This window comes from Lepisma saccharinum, chromosome 8, assembly GCF_977018435.1.
Source record: "Lepisma saccharinum chromosome 8, izLepSacc3.1, whole genome shotgun sequence".
Taxonomy (NCBI): Eukaryota; Metazoa; Arthropoda; class Insecta; order Zygentoma; family Lepismatidae; genus Lepisma; species Lepisma saccharinum.
In genome coordinates this window covers 34,690,602-34,710,386 of record NC_139236.1, presented here as the reverse complement: position 1 = coordinate 34,710,386, position 19,785 = coordinate 34,690,602, and the positions used below count along the sequence as shown (strand labels likewise).

The 19,785-nt window shown below is 36.9% G+C and overlaps 1 protein-coding gene across 2 annotated transcripts in view; it reads left to right on the top strand.

The window, feature by feature from the left end:
• The first annotated feature begins 10,952 nt into the window (after window positions 1–10,952).
• LOC145990929 (catalase-like) overlaps window positions 10,953–19,785 on the top strand; it is an 87,654-nt gene continuing 78,821 nt past the window's right edge. The window contains exon 1 of one of the 2 annotated variants that reach the window (XM_083126466.1): window positions 10,953–11,118. In XM_083126466.1, coding sequence (XP_082982592.1) covers window positions 11,062–11,118 — 57 coding nt within the window. In that variant the 5' untranslated portion in view covers window positions 10,953–11,061. Of the gene's footprint in view, window positions 11,119–18,426; window positions 18,451–19,785 lie in introns of those variants that run through there. The other variant, XM_083126467.1, reaches the window with a different exon arrangement.

Below are 19,785 nucleotides of genomic sequence, written 5' to 3'. Positions count from 1 at the left end.
AACCTTCTCTCCTCTTTTTCTTTTTCTGCCAATTCTCCCCTGCCCGTTTCCTTACTTCTTCTGTTTATGTCCAGTCTATCCTGCTTCTCATTGCCATTCTTTTCCAGCTGTTTCCATAGGCTATTTATTTTGCCTTCTTTTTCACATTCTTTCATGCATATTTTCTTGATTCTGTCCTCCATATTCTTTATAAAATTTATTTTTGTCACCTCACTTACATCACTTCTTTTGTGGCAGAATACCCCTGCTGCACACTTCTTCTGATGCCAAGCGGTTTCAATTTCTTGTCCTCTTTTCCTTTTCATCAATATATCTAGATAGCTTAACTTGTCTTCTTCTTCTATTTCAAGTTCCAATAATATCCCTCTTTCTTCATCTTGAATTTCTTTGGCAAAAATGTCAAGCTGCCTCTTCGTTCCCTTCCATATGCCAAAACAGTCGTCCACATATCTGCAAAACAGAATCATTTTGTCACCTCCCTTTTCTATCACTTTCTTTTCCCATTCATTCATAACCAATTCAGCCAATGCTGGGCTTAGACTGGAACCTATATTTAGTCCTTCACTCATTAACATTATTTTATCTCCCATTATACTGTAACCGTTATTCCAAATGGTTTCCAGCGCCTTCACTACCCTTTCACTATCCCATTCTCCTATAATTTCTTGTCCCATTCTCTTTTTAATAATGTCCAAAACGTGTCCCCTCTTGATGCTCGGGAACATACTTTTCACGTCTAAGCTAAACATTGTCGTCTTCATCTCATTTAACTTAAGTCCTTTTATGAGGTCTACTACTTGTTCACTGTTCTTAACTGCTCTGCTTTCTTGCTGTGTTACTAACACGTCAATAACTTTCTTTAATTTCTTTTCTAAGGGTTCCAAAATATTGTTTCTGCAGTTCATTACTGGTCTTAACTTTATCTCCTCTTTGTGTATCTTTGGAAAGCCTTTCAAACTTGGTAGTCTTCCTGTCTCCTTTATGCATTTCTTGAATCCACTCCTCCTACAGTCTTTAATGATTCTTTCTTTTATAGCTTGTTCTTCACCTGTTCCACAAATCTCCTCATATCCATTTTCTTTTAGGTCTTCAAACTTCCTCTCGTACCATTCTCTTTCCATCACCACAATTGCTCCACCTTTATCTGCCTGCTCTATCACCACATCATTTCTTGTTTTGATTTTCTTCATCCCTTCCCTTTCTTTTTGACTCAAATTATCTACTTTTCCTTGTTTTCCCATTTCTTTCTTCAGTATGGCTGCTGTTCTTCTTCTAATCTTGTCTCTTTCTGGTTCTTCTTTTATATGGAGCACTGCTTCTTCAATGTCATATATAACTTCCTCATAATCTACATTTCTTTCTTTAACTTTGAAACCTCTGCCTAGTTTTAAAAAAGCTTCCTCTTCTTTTGTTAGATCTACATTCCCTATTACCACAACTCTTCTTCTGGTATCCTCTTCTTCTTCCTCTTCTCTTCTTTCTTCTTTCCATCCTAGTCCCTCTCCTTTCTTCTTCAATTTTATTTTCATTTTCTCTCTAAATTTCTCCTGCCAGATTTTCATTTCATGAAATGTATATTCTCTCGTAAAAATGGTGAGACCATCTTCAATAGCTTTTTCAATTCTTGTCAGGTTCTCCTTTATTATCTTTATCTCCTTTCTTCTTGCCCTTATTTCATTCCATATCAGTTCTTTTTCCATTTTCTGAACCAATATCCTCCATCTCCTGGTGTTGCAAACCACCCCCTTCTTACTTATTTTTAATCCTTTAGGCGCTGTGCCTCTCTCCAAACATTTTCTCAGAAACTTCTCTTGTTCGTCTTTGTGTATTTCTTTCCTCTTCAAGTCTTTCCAGTTGTTAATTTTCCAAGGCTGATTTTCATAGCATCGTCGCGATTAGCCTAAAATTGGAAAAATGCGACGCTAAATAAACATCGACGAGGGAGGGGTAAAACGCATTGATCTACGAACAAAGTAATCGCCGTACAGTTTACACAAGATAAAATAGCGATTTCCCCAAAATGTCAGAAAAGCAACGCATAATAGGGAGAATACGACATAAAAATACTTATTACCACAGATAATACACGGACCATTTTTCATGCACAACGGAATGATTTACGTGCTGGAATTTCAGGAACTTGAAATTATTTTCGTATGTTGTGCTTCTGGGCTACTTATTCTGTATATCTCGTAACTTAGATGTAGAAATCATTCAAACGTAACGTGCATTAACTGAACAATGGTATTTATCCTTGTAGAACATTTTTATGCGCTTATATAAAATAATTAATTCGACCTTACGAGATATGTCCCGAATTATTAGCAGATAATAAAAGCAGGAATGGAAGGGTGGGGTGAGCGGATCATTGCGCTGAGACGGATTCAACTGTCACTGCCAAGAGTAAGATATGATTGGCGGAGAGGTTGCTATGACAACGCTTTACGTTTCGAAACAGCCGTAGGGTGGCTCCACATGTCCGGTTTGGTATACGCACAGATTACAAAGGAGAGATAGGAAGTAAGCGATCTTATTAATCTGTGTCCAGACTGTAAAATAGCATTCATTGCACATGAGGATCCAAACAGCAAACGACACGTTCATATGGCGTATTCGCGTGCTACTTGTTACTTCGGTCGGAAAGCTCCTTAAAGGAAGAGTGCTGAGACCGGATCGACGCGCTACAGCGGGAGTTCCCAACTAAGTGACAAGCGACATGGTGCCTTCAGTCTATTAGCAAGCGTTGCTTGCGAACAACAGATAGGCGACACGATAAACCGCACATTACAACAACAGATCTAGGCGACATGATAAGCCACACGTGTGCGTCGCTCAAACTGGGCCATTTCCTCAATAGCTTGCAACATGTTGCCGTGGTTTGTTGTTCGCGCATACGCGATGCAATGAGTGTCTTGCTTTAGTGAGATTGCGCACCAAAGCGACAAGCGGCACGCGACACGCGACACTTATCGCTTGAGGATTTCACCAACCGAACGCTGGCCTGTGCTTCCCGTCATGCCGCTACGATGTGAAATGTTGCTCTTGATTGGCTCGTTTCCAAGCAACATGTGTCACTTCGGTATGAAAGTTGCCTTGGACCGAATGACCCGTATCGCTTTGGTGTGAAATCCTCGTATCGTTGTCGCGTATCGCTTTGGTGTAAAATCTCCTTGAGGAAACGGTGCAGTCAGAACTTTTGTCCCTACGGTTCGAAAGGCTGCATTGATTACGGACTGCTCGCTTCCAAGCGACACTTGTGGTGTGTCGCCTCCGTATGAAATATCTATCAGAATACTATTTATATTCTAATAACATAGAAAAATAAACTCTAATACACAGTCCAAGACCTGAAGTCCGGAATCACATTGCGATGTTTCTTCTTGTGTTACGCACGCATGCTATTTATTTATTTATTTTATTTTACTTTTCTTTCCAAATTAATGCCATTTCGTGACTGCAAATCACTCCACAAATATAACTGTTTCCATCAATTCACTTACCGCCTTTCTAGAGAAACAAATCTACACAATATATTCCAAAAACTAACAAAGCCGCATTACTTTCATAACAAAATTAGCACCTGGGTCGATCGCACTGCCATCTACTTGTCATCGTCTCGGGGAACCAGTTTCTTGAGTCGTTTTCCACACTACGTTATTCAAGGCGCTGTAGTTAAAGTCTATGCTTTAAGGAATGATTAAGCACACTATGATGACGGAAAATAATAATTCACATGAATATAGTGATGCATTACATCGGCGAAACATTAATTTTCGTTCAGGAAGAAATATTGAAAAACGCAGGGACACAATGATCAATTTATTTATTTATTTTACTTCGCTTTTCTTCCACTTTTCAGTAATCACATAGATAAGGATGAAAGGTGTGTTAAGATTAAATTTGTGAAAGGCAATCACAAACGTAGAACACAGTCCAAACTCCACAGACCATAATACTGGCCTTGTGTCTAAACGCCAGATCCTCGTTAGTCTACAAAATACACTCCATGGTCACAATGACGTAAGCATTCGTAGAATAAATTTGTATATCATTCTCCCCCCCCCCTCCCCCCCAAGAAACGTGAGCTAAACTATTGCGCAATCTGTGATATGTTCATTACTTCTCAGAAACCACTCACGGCCTTCAACTAGTTTATCCTGAAAAAATCTGCGGGTTAGGATGTTAACAGATACTTCAGGGATAATATCCAAAGAATACTGTCACATAGGTAAAATGCAAAACATTTCTATTTTCTCATTTCTACCACAACCCTGGCGAAAAAAAGGCGGCTGGAGCGTGGTGGAATCAGAATCATTACAACAGAAAGAGTATGCATATAATATTCAAGTAACAAAATGACATAATAATACAAAATGCTCTTATGTTCTTAATGTGTGCAATATATGCGATTTACTTTTGTACTGTTTACAAATATCAGAAAATAGTTCTTTTTTCAGGTACTTTTTTCCACCCAAAAGTTCTATGCAAAAACCATCAATTTATTTAATTTATTTGCAAATTTTTTTAAATATTTCACTTGAATTACCGTGTAAATAATTTGACAGTTGCCAACACTGTAGCTGTCAATACAGGTGACATAATTTGAGGCCTATTGGGAAATCCGGGACTGACCGTAGACGCAATGTAGACGGAAGATTTTGTTGATATTTGCCATAAGAATACTGCAATTTTTAACATTATTTGTTCAATTCTTCAGATACCGAAAATGGTAAAATCAAATTACTCAGAAAATATTGCGGATATCGTTTGTGGATTAAATCCTGGGACAATAGCGTTCCGAAAATATCTCTCGAGACATATCAACCGGAACATATCGTCGTCGCCTTGTAATCAAGAAGTCCTGGGTTCGATACCTAGTGGAGATAAACTTTAAACTGTAGGTCCAGCCCCTATTAGCCTTTCTGTGCATAAAGTGGACTTAAACCAAAATTTGAAAAAGAAACTCATTCTGAAAACGGAACGTTTGGTCACTCTAGCCAGGAACTCAAAAGAAGTGTGAATGACATTTAACATGACGCTAACTTGCGCAAAATTAGCTTTTGAGTAGACATTTTCAAAGCAATTGTATATCTTGAAGGTCTGATATAATATATTCAAACAGAACTATGTGAAAATTCATTAAGAGTAAGTTTTTGTTTTGTTTATTATAATGGTTGAATCTTTACTATTACACACAAACTATTTAGGCCTACAATTTACGTACAGGCAACAATTTTGTATTTCGTTGTCATATCATTTTGGAATGAACAGTCTTCAATTTCAGTCCGTATTTATTGGAAATTCTTTACCTTGGTCAGTTTGCAAATATTCTGTCTTCTTACAACATCGCAATTATTCTTTGCACAAAAATTCCCCGCACCAAAAATTTCCGTGGCAGAGAGGCTAAACGGGACTGGACCTACAGTTTAAAGTGGAATCCGAACCACTATATGCCTCCACCGTGTATCGAAGCCGAGACCCCTGGATTACAAGTCACTACTAACTGCTTTATCAAATCGAATTGGTGATGTATTTATTTTATTATCTATTGTAATCAAGGGGTCTCGGGTTCGATATCCGGTGGAGGCACATAGTGGTTCGGGTTTCACTTTAAACTGTAGGCCCAGTCCCGATTAGCCTTCCTGTGCATAAAGTGGACTTAAAACACCAATTCAATTCAATCATGATTTATATTAATAGGAACACCATTAAGCCTTGTTTCCATGATATGAAAAACTCAATATGCTGACCAAGGGAGACATTTATTTTATTATAAAACATAAACTAAACGTAACGTTTCAACCTTCTAGCAAGGTCTTCTTCAGACTATGCACCAAGTACAAATGTAACAAGGTACAAGAACAGGACGATATATATACATAAAAATACTCCCCTCCAGACTATTAGAAAGTTGTTCTGGAAACATTCTAGCAGGTGGCTTTCCCTTGTCAACTTTACTTTCACCTCAAAGTGAATGTAGTTGGACTCTTTATCTCACGCTCTGTTTCCTTCATTCTTCTTCCTTCTTCTCTCCTCTTTCGCTCTTGTCCTTTCCACTCTTTCTAACACCTTCTTCCATTCTTTGTTTATTTTTGTTTAATAAAACCAGTTAATACAGACATTAGGTTACTACTTTATAAATATGCGATTTATATACAGGGTGACTTGTAATTAGATGTATTCCCTGAAAGGGGTTAAAGTAGAGACAATTTGCAATAAATTTGACTATATGATACCCCGTCAAAAAATTAGTAGTTTTCGAGATAATCGAATTTCTATTTTTTTTTTAAACAATGACAATTTTCCACATAAAAATATGAATTGAGAGAAGATTGCTTATTGTATGGCACATATTACAGCGTTTTCTGATAGCTAACATATAAGTGGTTCGTTGATAAAATAATGTTTTTCCCAAATAACATTCACATGTAAGTAACGGGTGGGTCTAAACTTACAAGTGGTGATAAAAAATACACTCTTAGTTTACTAGGCAACGTATTAATAACAAAAATGGTATGACACGAAGGGTACAAATTACTTAAATTACTTCCTTGAGTCATCAGCTATCCAACAAGGTACAAATGTTGCTAACATTCACATTTGTGTACAAGAAATAATACTTGATTCATTTTCATGTGAATGGAATCACTGAACATTACAATTAAAGAACATTACACGTCTTGCTCAAAGTGGGCACCTCCGTTACGAATGCAGGCACGCATGTTTTTACGGACATTTGTTTTCTTAACTCGTGATTTGATGGTGTCCTTGATCTGTTGACCAGCTGTTAAGATCCTCTCCCTGAGCTCTTCTTGCGGGTATCATATAGTCAAATTTATTGAAAATTGTCTCTACTTTAACCCCTTTCAGGGAATACATACATACATACATACATACATACATACATACATACATACATACATACATACATACATACATATATATATATATATATATATATATATATATATATAAAATAACAAATTTATTCCTTTATATTTATTTAATAATAGTGTACTTTTAAATATTTAGTAACACACACATACAGTACACCCGCCGCAAAATAACTTCGGGCCTCATAACAAAAGCACAAATAATACAGAAAATTCATGTGAAAAGCTATTATTTTAGATTCCGTAAAAAAATTTGATTCCATGTGCAATATTTAGGCTTCGTTTCCATGGAAACCTTTCTAACAATGGGAAGTTGAATCTCATTTTTAGGACTTAAATTACTTCCGAAGTCTTAGTGATTCCATGCCCAAGCGCATCCAAATGGTTCTCAAAAGGAAAGGCAACATGACTCCGTATGCATTTTTTGCTCTATCTAATAGCTTAATAATAGCTTTTCACATGCATTTTCTGTCTTTTTGTGCTTTTGTTATGAGGTCCGAAGTCATTTTGCAGTGGGTGTATATATAATGTATGCATTTGTGTGTGTGTGTGGTGTACTTGTGTAGATTAAGATATTCCTCCCCCACCAGTCTTCAATGATTTCACACCCTGCTCGTATGCTAATAATTCTCAGAATAGTGATAGTATAAATCAGCAGCGTACGCAGGATTTCATCAAGGGGGGGGGGTTATTTCTAAAACTTTCTCCAAATTCACATTACCATTGTTTTATTATACTTTAAACATTAATAATACTCATAATTAATTAATTCTTATAATTAATTAATTAATTAGTTAATTAGTACTAATAATACTACTAATGCAGCTGCTGTTACTACTATTAAGTAGTAGAGATCTACATAAATATATTTATGAAAGCAATAGAACAAAATAACTTTTTAGTTATTCGAGTTTTAACAAATTCTAGGTGCATTTTTTGTTTCTTTGTTTCTTTGTATATGATAGGTGAGACATTTTAAGTGTGAAGAAAATCCACAAAAACAAGCAAATTCCTAGGTATATTAAAATAAATTGAAATAATCAAAGTACGGAACTCATCCAAGAAGCCGCGGGGATCTAGTTGGTAGGACCACTGACAACCATGCGGGAGATCCGGGTTCGATTCCCGGAATTGGTTAGAATTTTTCAGTCCTTGTTCCCACATAAAGTGGATCCAGGGATCACCCAGCCTCATATCAATGGGTACCTGAAAGCAAACCTGGGGGGTAAACGCTGCCGGAGCGTGGTGCTGATCAGATCACCTCCAAAATGGGCGAGATCGAGATTGTGTGGGGCCTCACCCCTACATGTGCTTTCATGGCACGGTGCTATATGCACGGGGAAATTTACATTACCTTTACATATGGAACTCACCCAGGATGATGATGAGGTGCGATGTAGAATACATGTTGCTAAATTCCACTAAGTCTATTCTTGCGTTCAAAAGTAAGTTTAAAGACATTCCAACACATTTATCACTTCTAAGCGATTCACAAAGCAGTTCTTCAACATTATTTAGTGATGTGGATGTAGATTCAGCATCACTTGAGAATTCACAAGGGGATGCGAAATCAATACCGGGAAGAACGTTCGCAATAACGTCGACACACTGCGATGAAGCGTAATTTTCACAATTCTCGCGAGAGTCACTGCATGACTTTTTGCAAAAAAATTGCAAATTGAACTTTGCGGTTCGCTTACATTGTTTAGTCATATCGACGGATCCAAAACGACACTGTAAAGATTTATGAGAAACGCGCCAGGCACGTATCCAGGAATTCCTTTCGGGGGGGGGGCTCAACACCATTTTTTAAGGGGTATAGTAAGAACCTCACAAATGTTCAAGACCAGTGGTGGCAATTGGGTTCCAAAACGGGGCGGGGGGGGGGTGCGGAGGGCGTTGCAAGGAAAGTTTACTTTCTCTTGGTAGACAAGGCTTAACATTAAGAGGCCATTATGTTGAGGCAAGAAAATAAAAAATGTGGAGCAACTATCCCTTAAATCGTCGCCACTGTAAGGCTGTCATTTTAATCAGAACGTGAAATCGGAACATTTTTTGCCACTCGACTCCTCTGTTTCCATGCATGAACATTGTGTGCCGGAACCATCTCAGTATGTGTGTTTGTCCATTTCTTCTCATCAGGCATAAAAACATCTATGGTGTCTTTGAGTGTTTTTACGAAGCTGTTACACATGCGCGGGATGGACAATCCACTCGACAACGCGAGATTCAAATTGCGGGCTGCGAACTGGACGCAGCTAACTGGACACGACTAACGTGTCTTGTCCTCCCATGTTTGAAGCTCTTATAAAAGCCGAAACCCACCAAATTGTTTAGATTCAGGTCTTAGCACTCACAAGCACGAAATAAAGGAAGTCTTCTCGGATACAGGTGGATCACGAAACAACCCAACACATCTAATGTTTCGTCTCCCAGTATGATCAAATGCTTACTCATTTACCTCCAGTGACGTGCCCAAGGGAGGGTTGGTGAGGTCATAACCCCATTTGACCCAGTATTCCTTTTTTATATTTTTTTTAAAAAAAAGAGGAACGTCAAAGACAGGAAAAAAACGGCAAAATCAGAACTGACCACCAAAAATAGTATGCGTAACCCCTCTCCCTTCCGAAAATCCTGGGCATGCCTCTCTATCTCGGACACATTTTTTAAAATCAACTCACCAGAAGTTGTTATCATTCCGTATTGGAGAGTGAATTAAGATGCGTTATTCCTGCAGGTTTGTATATGATCCTTTAGGGTGTTGTCGCCTGCCTTCGCACCTAACCTTAACAAGGCCCTAATTTTACATCCTTGTGACTTGGATTTTCAAGACTTAGGAAGGTTTCAGACCGAAGGGACACGCGATACATGTCGATTGGAATGGGCCAATCAACAGCAACGTTTCACACCGTAGCGACACAAAAGGCCGCACAAACTTAATCTTCAGGCGAGATGGTGTGAAATCTCCCTTATTAGGCCACTGTCATTGTCACCTCGAAGTAGTAGCTCTTGTTGACCACAGAAAAAAAATTCTTCTCAACCGGTGGGAATGCTCCTCAGTTTTCTTCTCTCTCCTATATTTTCTGTGCTTGTTCACTATACAGGCAACACCTTACGATTTGATATACACAGGACATGTACTATGTAGACATTTTAACGAATAATCGGTTGAAGTCAAGGATGGCTAGGTGGCTCAGTTGGTAGAGCCCTGATTTGGGTCCTGGTAGAGCCTGCAATTTCCACCTAAAATGTCTACATATGGAACATCTTACTTTCTCTTCTCGACATTCATAAAATTTTCGGCTGTCTCTTTACGGTAGTTAAGTGTTTGAATGTGTTTCGAACCCAGTAGGCTTAAACAAAAGTATTTTTTTATACCATGAAATTCTCGGACTGCATATACGAAATTTATTTCTGGCAAAACTAAATCATCACTCAAAACTTTGATTTTCAGTTGATCTATGCAGCTTATTTCTGTTTTAATAAACCACTCCAATATCCGCTACTGCTGAAATATTCACACGAGAGAGAGAGAGAGAGAGAGAGAGAGAGGCCTTGATCTCTTCGGCCTTCGAACCGAACTAGCACTACACTGAGGCCCCGGAAGTTCTGCTGTCGTCAATGTCTTCATTTTCGAATCACTATATCTTATAAAGCAACCAGAGGATGTTGACTGATCTGATCACCAATCGACTGTATGAATTGTCACATTTACCTCTGAAATCTCATTAACCGATTCTTTGTACAGATCAACAGAAGTAGTAATAGTAGTATTGTCGCAGATCTTTGTGATAAATTAGCAATTTTTTAATTTTCTTTCACAACATTTTTCATAATATTTCACAAGCTCAAGGGGGGTAAACCGGTAACCCCCCTTGCGTACGCCATGGTATAAATACAATTTTACACTGACTGTGACGGATACAGAAAAGATGTTCTTCGTCTACAGGTGAAAAGGGCTACGAGATTTTGGGAGAATCCATGCTGAGATGGAAACACTTGCGAGTGATCTCATGACATGAAAAGATGCGCAATGCACACTTGCGCGGCGTCTTGCCTCTCATACAGATGCGCGCTCGCGTAAAACCGCAAACCACGTTGATAACAAGGTGTATTCTTGTGCCGGTCGTCGTAAGGTAAAGAGAGTGAAGCACGTTAATCTGCCACCATGTCTGGTCGTGACCCAGCATCTAATCAGTTGGTCGAGCATAAGAAGAAGCTAGCTGTAAGTAAACAGTTTTAATCCTATTTTCGGAAAATTGAAATAGAAACACTTGCTCGTTTTGCACTTCGGTTCGGTGTTTTTTGTTCCCTTTTGGTGGTTGGTGTGCCATGGACTAAGTTTGTTCCCACAGTGACCCAGCTGATTGAAAGAAGTTAATAGAGGGCTGGAATAGATTTTCATAATGATTTCCTTGAGAAGATTGTACCTTATGCTGAATTATAAATTCTTTCCATCATTTGATTTTGGACATAATGTGATGTGATAGGTCAAGCTGGACTGGAAAAAGGTGGGAGGGGACATACTATGTCATCTTATCAGTTCAACGATTGGAAGTTTTTATTAGCTTCATGTGTGGAATATTCCAACAAAAAGGCATCTTTCTGAATTGTGTATTTGTTCCGTAAGCAGTAAACGGATAATCTTATCCTGTAATGAGCGAAGTTTTGTTTTTAAATACAAAATTCTTCTGTGGTCTCGTTTTTCACGTACTATTTAACTAATGTAGCTCTTATTTTAGAAAAGTCTGACGATTCTTTATTTCAATTTATGTTCAGATTAGAATTCAAACATGGTGTATTCCATGATTATTTTTGATTATGCGGGCCAAGTTACATATGTTATATGATATTTTCTACATTATGTACACTTGCCGAATGTCTGTCTAGATACGTTATGTATGATGTGTAATCAAATTATAGCCGCACTGAAGGGGGTCAGAACCCTTCCCGTCTTGGAAATGTTTTTTTATGAAGAAAAGAAGGTAATATAATAGTTCGTTTCTACCCATAGTTGAATGCACGATTTTTTTTTGAAAACAGTTCCGTATATCGGAGACACTTTTCTTCATTTTTACAGAAGAAACTACTTACGGAAATAAGTTTCTCTAAGGTTTCCAACGTTCGTCGAGGTATTTTCTTTCATCGTGGAATCTTTTTGACTGGGAAATCATGTATTTTTGAAGAGAAATATCTTACCAACGCACAAGTGCCAGTGCTTTCGCGGAACGACTTGAGATGCCCGGAAACCCTCTCCGATTTTCTTCATATTTGGCATACTCACTAATTGAGGCCTCCTAATCACGAATCTGAAGTTAAAATTTGTCTGAAACTTCTAGAAATTGCAAAATAAGCGAAAATAAGGCGTTAGTTTTCGGAATGGAAACCGTCGATTTTCGCGACACCAAATTTTAACTATGTTTGTCTAACCTAACCACGTGCCAATGGTTCGTGGGGCTAGCGTCAATGGTTCGCAATTATTTGCAATTTCTAGATCCTGATACTACCACGACACGAAATTTTAACTATGTTTGCCTAACCTAACCAAAACTAACCTAACCACGTGCCAATGGTTCGTGAGGCTAGCGTCAATGGTTCGCAATTTCTAGACGTTTCCGACACATTTTAACTTCAGATTCGTGATTAGGAGGCCTCAATTCGTGACCATGTCAAATATGAAGAAAATCGGAGAGGGGTCCGGTCATCTCAAGTCATACCTACATGAACAGGATGCTGCATACGGTTGATGACGTACCCCCCTGTCAGTGTTTCCAAACCCCTTTTTTTGAAACTATGCTTGCTTAACCTAACCTTATCGGAATGGTTCGTGGGGCTATCTGTCAGCTACCCATGCATAATGTACAATTTGCACTACAGTAGGCAGGTTTTGCCCACCATATTGTGTATTAAGGAGGTGAAAAAAGGAATAACCCATGTAGCAAATTATCAACACACATTTATCTGCTAAAATGTCTATCTGTATATAATATTACTGAAATCAATAAATGCATGTAATATGGGTTAATATATCCCCACATAGAATATGGTATAATAGCCTGGGGAGGGACATCTCAAAAATACACAGAGAGAATATTAATGTTACAGAAAAGGGCACTAAGAATAATGAACAACCTGGGGTATAGGTCATCTTGTAAGGAGGAATTTAAGAAAAATCAAATCATGACTATTTACTCTCTATACATATACAAAGTTATTTCATATGTTATAAATACTAAAAATGCACAAATAAACTGCCAAATGACATTAAATCCACAACTCCCCAAAACAGGAAAACGAAGGCAATCAAAAACTACCTCACAAATAGAGCCCTATACAATATATCAGAATATACGGAACACCCCACATGAAGTTTGCTTTGGGAAACTGGACAAGTAAGGCACTGTGCATAGCCAAATTATCTTTTCTTACACTTTTAGTTTAATCACTTAAGAAGCAAGTGAAAAAGCAGGTATCTATAACATTGTGTAAATTTTAAATGTAATATGGTAGTCAAATGTATCCGGTTATGGACTTATAGACATACATTATATCTACTTGAATTTCTATCAAATCATAAAAACTTGTTGTATATCATAGTGTGAAGGGAAAATGCAGAACCCATAACATATTGTAATGCTGCAAATCCCTTATTATTGTCCATAGCTGTAGCTATGTGTGAGATTACATAAATCTGTAAGGGATACAGGGTAATACTTTGTAACAAGATGTAATTGATGCTTTCCATGCCCTCTCACAAGGGTCAACGGAAAGAAGAGAAATAAATATATAAACTTTGTTCCGCAATACACAATTGGTAAATACGAACCATGCGAAACACAAAATATCCGATTTTAATGTGTCTCCGATATACAGAATGTTACCTTTTTTTCATCAGTCTTAACTTCAGCATCGTTAAATAATAGAGTGTACATACATAAGCAAGTGTGATTGTTTCCATGCAATTTTTTTAGAATGTGGAAACACTAGTTTATGGACTATATTCAGAAAGTTAACAATTTCCCTATGTTATTCAAAATCTTTTAAATCACATTGAAGGATTTTGGTATATTTTGTATTATCATTAACTTTGTGAGAAGAACTATGAAAGGTCAGTTCTATCAAGAATAAAATTACTAATACCTACTACAAATGGGCCAACTGGTAAAACATAAGTATTACATTTAAGAAGGAAGACTGAATTGTACTGCCCAACCTAACTATCTCAGTATTACAAATTATTGAAATAACTTAAATACATTTCCATGGTGCAAAATACTTTCAGAAATTAACATGTGGGCTTCGGATCAGGAAATGTACAGAAGATATCCAAAATGTAGTACCAGTTTCATAGATCGGAGACACATTAAAATCACATATTTTGTGTTTCGCATGGTTCGTACTTACCAATTGTGTATTGCTAAACATTGTTCAAGGTGCCATTGTGCTTTTTACATGAAAAGAAACTCAATTTTTCACATTCTAAGTGTTTTTTTTTATTTCTTTCTTCGCTTCGTATGCAGTGTTTCAACCTTCTGCACCGAAAAATACCTACTATCGTGTTCGTCACCGGTAGAAATTATACATTATGCACGGGTAGCTGATGGATAGCCCCACGAACCATACACAGATAGCCCCACAAACCATTCATGGATAACCCCATGAACCATTCCGAATAAGGTTAGGTTAGGTTTGGTTACGTTAGGCAAGCATAGTAAAAAAAAACAATTCTTGGATGAGTTCCATACTTTGATTATTTTAATATACCTAGGTATTTGCTTGTTTTTTGTGGATTTTCTTCACACTTAAAATGTCTCACCTATCATATACAAAGAAACACTGACACTAAAATATAACATCAGTATTTGCCTGCCTTCTTTTATGCAGTATTTTTTATAGAATTGCTTTCATATTTCATGACAAATTAAAAAAAATACATTAATACATAGTATGTTGGCATGTGTGTACTTCAGGTTCATGCAGAATATATCTTTTCAGCATGAAAGTCTTTAAAACAAGTGCAACTCAATGCCGGTCACACAAACTTAGTTTTGGGCCATATTTTGTTTTTTTATTACGCATGAAATACACCACACGAGAGTAGACAACTTTACTTACATTTAACTTATATTCCCTTTCTTCTTCTTTTTCGTCTGCAACAATGCACTGTGGATGGCATATATGTACATGCTATCTGGACTTAAAGCTCGACTGGACCTTTAGCCTATACCAGGGCAGCTGTTTTCGAATTTTCCTCTCCCTTCGAAAAATTGCTCAGATCCAAAATCTGAAAAATTACACCTGCTTCGAATTCCTTGTAGAGCATTCGATACTTTAGTATTATACGGACTACCTCATTTCAGACCATCTGTTTTCTGGGAAAGCAAAAGATAATAGGAACACTCTAAATTGCATAATGTATTTATGCTAATGGAACCACACCTAAGTAGCTTAACCTAACAACATAGGCAATCCTAGATGGTCTGAAATGAGGTAGTCCATATAATGCTAAAGTACTGAACATTCACATGAATCTTCACGTGGTTTGCTTTCTCTGTTGTCTAGATATTGTCAATAGTTTACTAGCTACAAAACTATTGAAAATATCTAGGCAACTGAAAGGAAATCACATGAAGATTATCATGAATGTTCTTGTCGGAATTCTAAACAGATGTAGTTTTTCAGATTTTGGAATGTAGCAGTTTTTCGAAACTGGGAAGAATTTTTGAAGTGGAGGACATCCTTCTTCAACATTGAAAGTAATATCATTCACTAGATATGTCAGTGTAGTAGACACTTCAGTGCAATTTATACTACCTCACCATGAACCAAACAAAAGTATTGTTTTGATATAAAGGATTTATGTCATACAAGTTGCTGAAGGTTGCCTTAGTGTAAAGCTGCCTTAGAACAGGCACATCTAGTGGAAGGTCAACAGTATGCAGATCTTGATAATTTTTTGTGTATTGGGAAGATTTTGCATTGCTTTTATCACTGGTGACCGTTGCTGTCATTAGTGAAAGTATGAGTTGTAGGAAGTGGATTTGTAATTTGACTACTGCTTTTATTGTATGCAGGTCTAAAAATGAGTGAACGCCAATGCTGTAGTCCCAAAATGTTCACTGGGTACATGCTAAATCTTGTGAAGCGTTAAATGGAGACAATGTTTCTGTAGACTTTATATTGTTTACATTAAATTCTGGGTGAAATCGTGTAACTTCTATAAGAAAAATCTCACTGATGATATACCTGTAGATTACAATAGAGCATTTTTAAAATAAAATAATGAACGGGTCATTTTAATGATTTTAAGGCTACAGTTACGTATTAGTGTATTCTATTTTCTTGTTGGTATTGATTTTGTGAATTGTTAACGATGGCGAAATTACATAAATATAAAAGAAACAAAAGTAGAAGGTATATACATCTTAGAACTACTGTGTGGCAGAGTAGTTAACACAGTATGCTACGGTGCCAGGGAACATAGGTTCTAATCCCAACATGAGCTTGGGTGTTCTCTGCGAGTGTTCCTTAATCAATTTCATAATATCACTGATCCTCTTCGTCTGAATTATTCAAAAGTGGCAGAAAAGCTATGCTAAATAACAAAAGTACAAATACAAAATATACATTGTAGCAGAAGGTTTACTCTTAGTAAGGTTAACCAGGGGTATACAGCATATACCACTGTATGCCCTCGACTACACTTCTGGTGAACGCAGGAGGCTGAGTTACTGACAGGGCAGCCATTGTTTGAGTGTTGACAAATAGACTACCATCACTATGCACATTACTAATTCTCTTTACTTAATGTAAATAGTGGGTAGGAATACTTTCCTTTCTATAGTCTGGAATGAAATGCATGTACCATATGCACTTTAATACAAATACACATATTGCAATCTTTATTACATTTTCACATTATTTACGTTGCACATTCAGTAGAGGCACTGGTCTATGTAGAATTAAATCAACATTTTTCATAAATGAATTAAGCATATTAGTTGGCAACAGTTAGCTTTTGATGGCTTCATGTTAGTCTAGCCAACAAAATTTACTTTTCATGTATTTTGAACAAAGGTGTACTTATGCTGTGTTGTATGCCAAATTGCAAATTATAAACTGTGAACTATGTATAAATGCTGCATAACATACAAGTAACAAAAACATACATATTAGTGTTACTTAGGTCTTTCAGTCAGTGCTCGAAATGGATATTTAAGCTGGAGGATGCTTATATGATTCAACATGGAGGCAGTGTACCAGGTGGGGAGATGCTTATGCAAATTATCCTAGCTGGGGGATGCTTTATGCAGACTTTAACTGGGGGGGGGGGGTGTAGCATCCCTCTGCATTACCCTGGAATGGAGCGCTGACTTCACTACATTATTCTCAGCAAGTGGAATACTTAAGTACAGGAAATTACCGCCTCTGACTATATCTCAAGCATGAATTTCAATAACATGATCTAGTGTTATATCACCAATTTTCTGAAACTTAAATACATTGATGTTAGCTAATTTTTAGCCATCATATAAGATTACTTGTGCAATTCTTATTTGGTAATTCTGCTGCATGCAGCTTCTCAGTCGGCCAATGTATCTTCAGTACATTTCATGATGGTTGCGGTAAAAGCGGTTTAAAATTACTTACGTGAAATTTAGAAATTGACGGTCCCGTGCAATGCAGAAGTGCGTAAGTAATTCAGAGCATTTATTTTTAAAAGACCTCGATAATTGCACAGAAGCCAAAACAAAAACAAGGGATCCACCGAATTCTACAAATAGAATAGTTTGCTAGTAAGTCTAATATAAAGGGCCCATAGCAAGTTCCTTTCGTGGTGTACTGTTAACAGATAATGCACCTGTAAATCAGTGGTGAATCCTCCATGTTACCACATTACCACTGGTAACATTTTTTGTACATTTTTATACATTTAGCTAAAATATATTATGCAAACTATTAAAGCAGGCTTCTAAACTAGAATGAAGTAAATTATTTAAAGAACTTAGATTGGTTTATGTATGCCACTGATCATTCTCCATCACACCATTCTGATAAAAATACAACAACTCAAGTCTGCATGGTCAGTTCCGCCACTCCAAATAGTGTTGGTGGGAGAACAATGCTTATTCCTTCCTAATTTCCTTGCTATGCTTGGCAGAGGCAGTGTTGCTACATGAAGGGAAATTCCCTTGGTGAAGGGGATCTAAGTCAAATTTTAGGTAGAAAGGGAAATTTTCGGAAAATTTAAAGTTGTCTGACTTCTGTTTCTGTAAAGTACTGAGTAGCTGCTGTAACAATGCTTCCATTGGAACTTGTAAGATGATGCTTTAATTTAATAGTATCAGAGAATATTAGATTCAGTAATATTGTTATATGAAAGAAAATCTCATTACCACACAAAATATACATAGTTCACAGAATTATTAAATATGCACAAAAAATTTATTTTGTGCCAACTGGGTGCTGATTGAATGTCTTCATTCTGTCCTAGATAAGCAATGGAATGGGGGGGCTTTGTCAGCAAATCAGCCTCCTAGGTTGCCGTATGGAATTTGTAAGTATTTTCTTAAAACTGAATTAAGACTACCTGAAATGCAAATATTGTTCCAGCAATAGTTCCACAACGTACATATGTAATTTTCACTCTTCGTGACAGCTACAATGTGCACCAAAATTTGTTAATTTTTATTTGGTATTGTTTCTTGTGAATTGCTAATATATAACTATAAAGAATAACAACTGAGACTAAATGTACTTCACTTGGAAAAAGTAAATTGGTAGTTATTTTTCTATGCTTATTTCTTTACTTTATTATAATATTAATAATTAGAACAGCTGAAATAGTTTATATGTGATGGCTATGTTTCTATTTATTCTATGCCATTTGTCATTACATGGATGTGAAAACCAATCAGCGGGAGAACCCACAAATATAAAAAATTATACAGCATAATACTCACACTTTGACATTGTCTTGCGTATTGGAATAGAAGGTTTTTAGTCAATTTAATGCATAAAGGACCTTATCAATAGTGCAACATACATACACGTTAACAGGTACTGCAAGATCATGTGCCCTAGTATCAAATCATTGTAAATCGTTATTATTATTTTGTATTGTGGTTTTGGTAGAGATTGATCAAGTAAATTTAAATTAAATTGTGTTTTTCCTAAAAAGTTCCACATATTATGGCAACAAGAAAGCAACACAATGTGCTGATTTCCAAAACCATCCTAAGGATGAAGATTGTGTTGTTGGGGGACAGTAACAACCTGTAGATTGAGATGTATGCATTAGTCATTTCCATATTCACATTGGCACTCAAAAATACTTTAGTAGCTGATCCCTCATGCCCCTGAAACTTCCGGGGTGCACCTTAGATGATGTGTAAGTACGTGCAACAATCTCTGAAAGTTGCATTCACAGAAAGGAAGAACATTTTGACAGCTTGTATAAGTGTCAAGTGAAAATTGTTATATTTCGCAAATATTGTTAGATCAAGTTTTGATTCTGTTTAGATCATGTATCAGTAGTATCAAAGGACATGGCATGTTTGTTAGAACTAGCAGTTATTGTAACCATAGGCGTAACGAAGCAGGCGCAAGGGGGGCGGTGCCCCCCGAATTTTCGAGTTTATTAAAATTTACAAATTAGGGGACTTGAGGAGCAAAGTTATAATGAGTAATATTTGTAATTTCGCAAATGTCACACTTATTTAGCAAATAATCCTGGACGCTGTTCTTTTGGGAAGGAAAATTTTTCGAGTCTTTTCCCCCAAAGTTAAGCTCCAGGTTTGATTCTGCCATCCTCAAAATTAAGCCCAGTTGAGTTGTCCCCCCCTCAAAATTAGGTCCCAAGTTACGCCCATGATTGCAACCCATTTTTCAT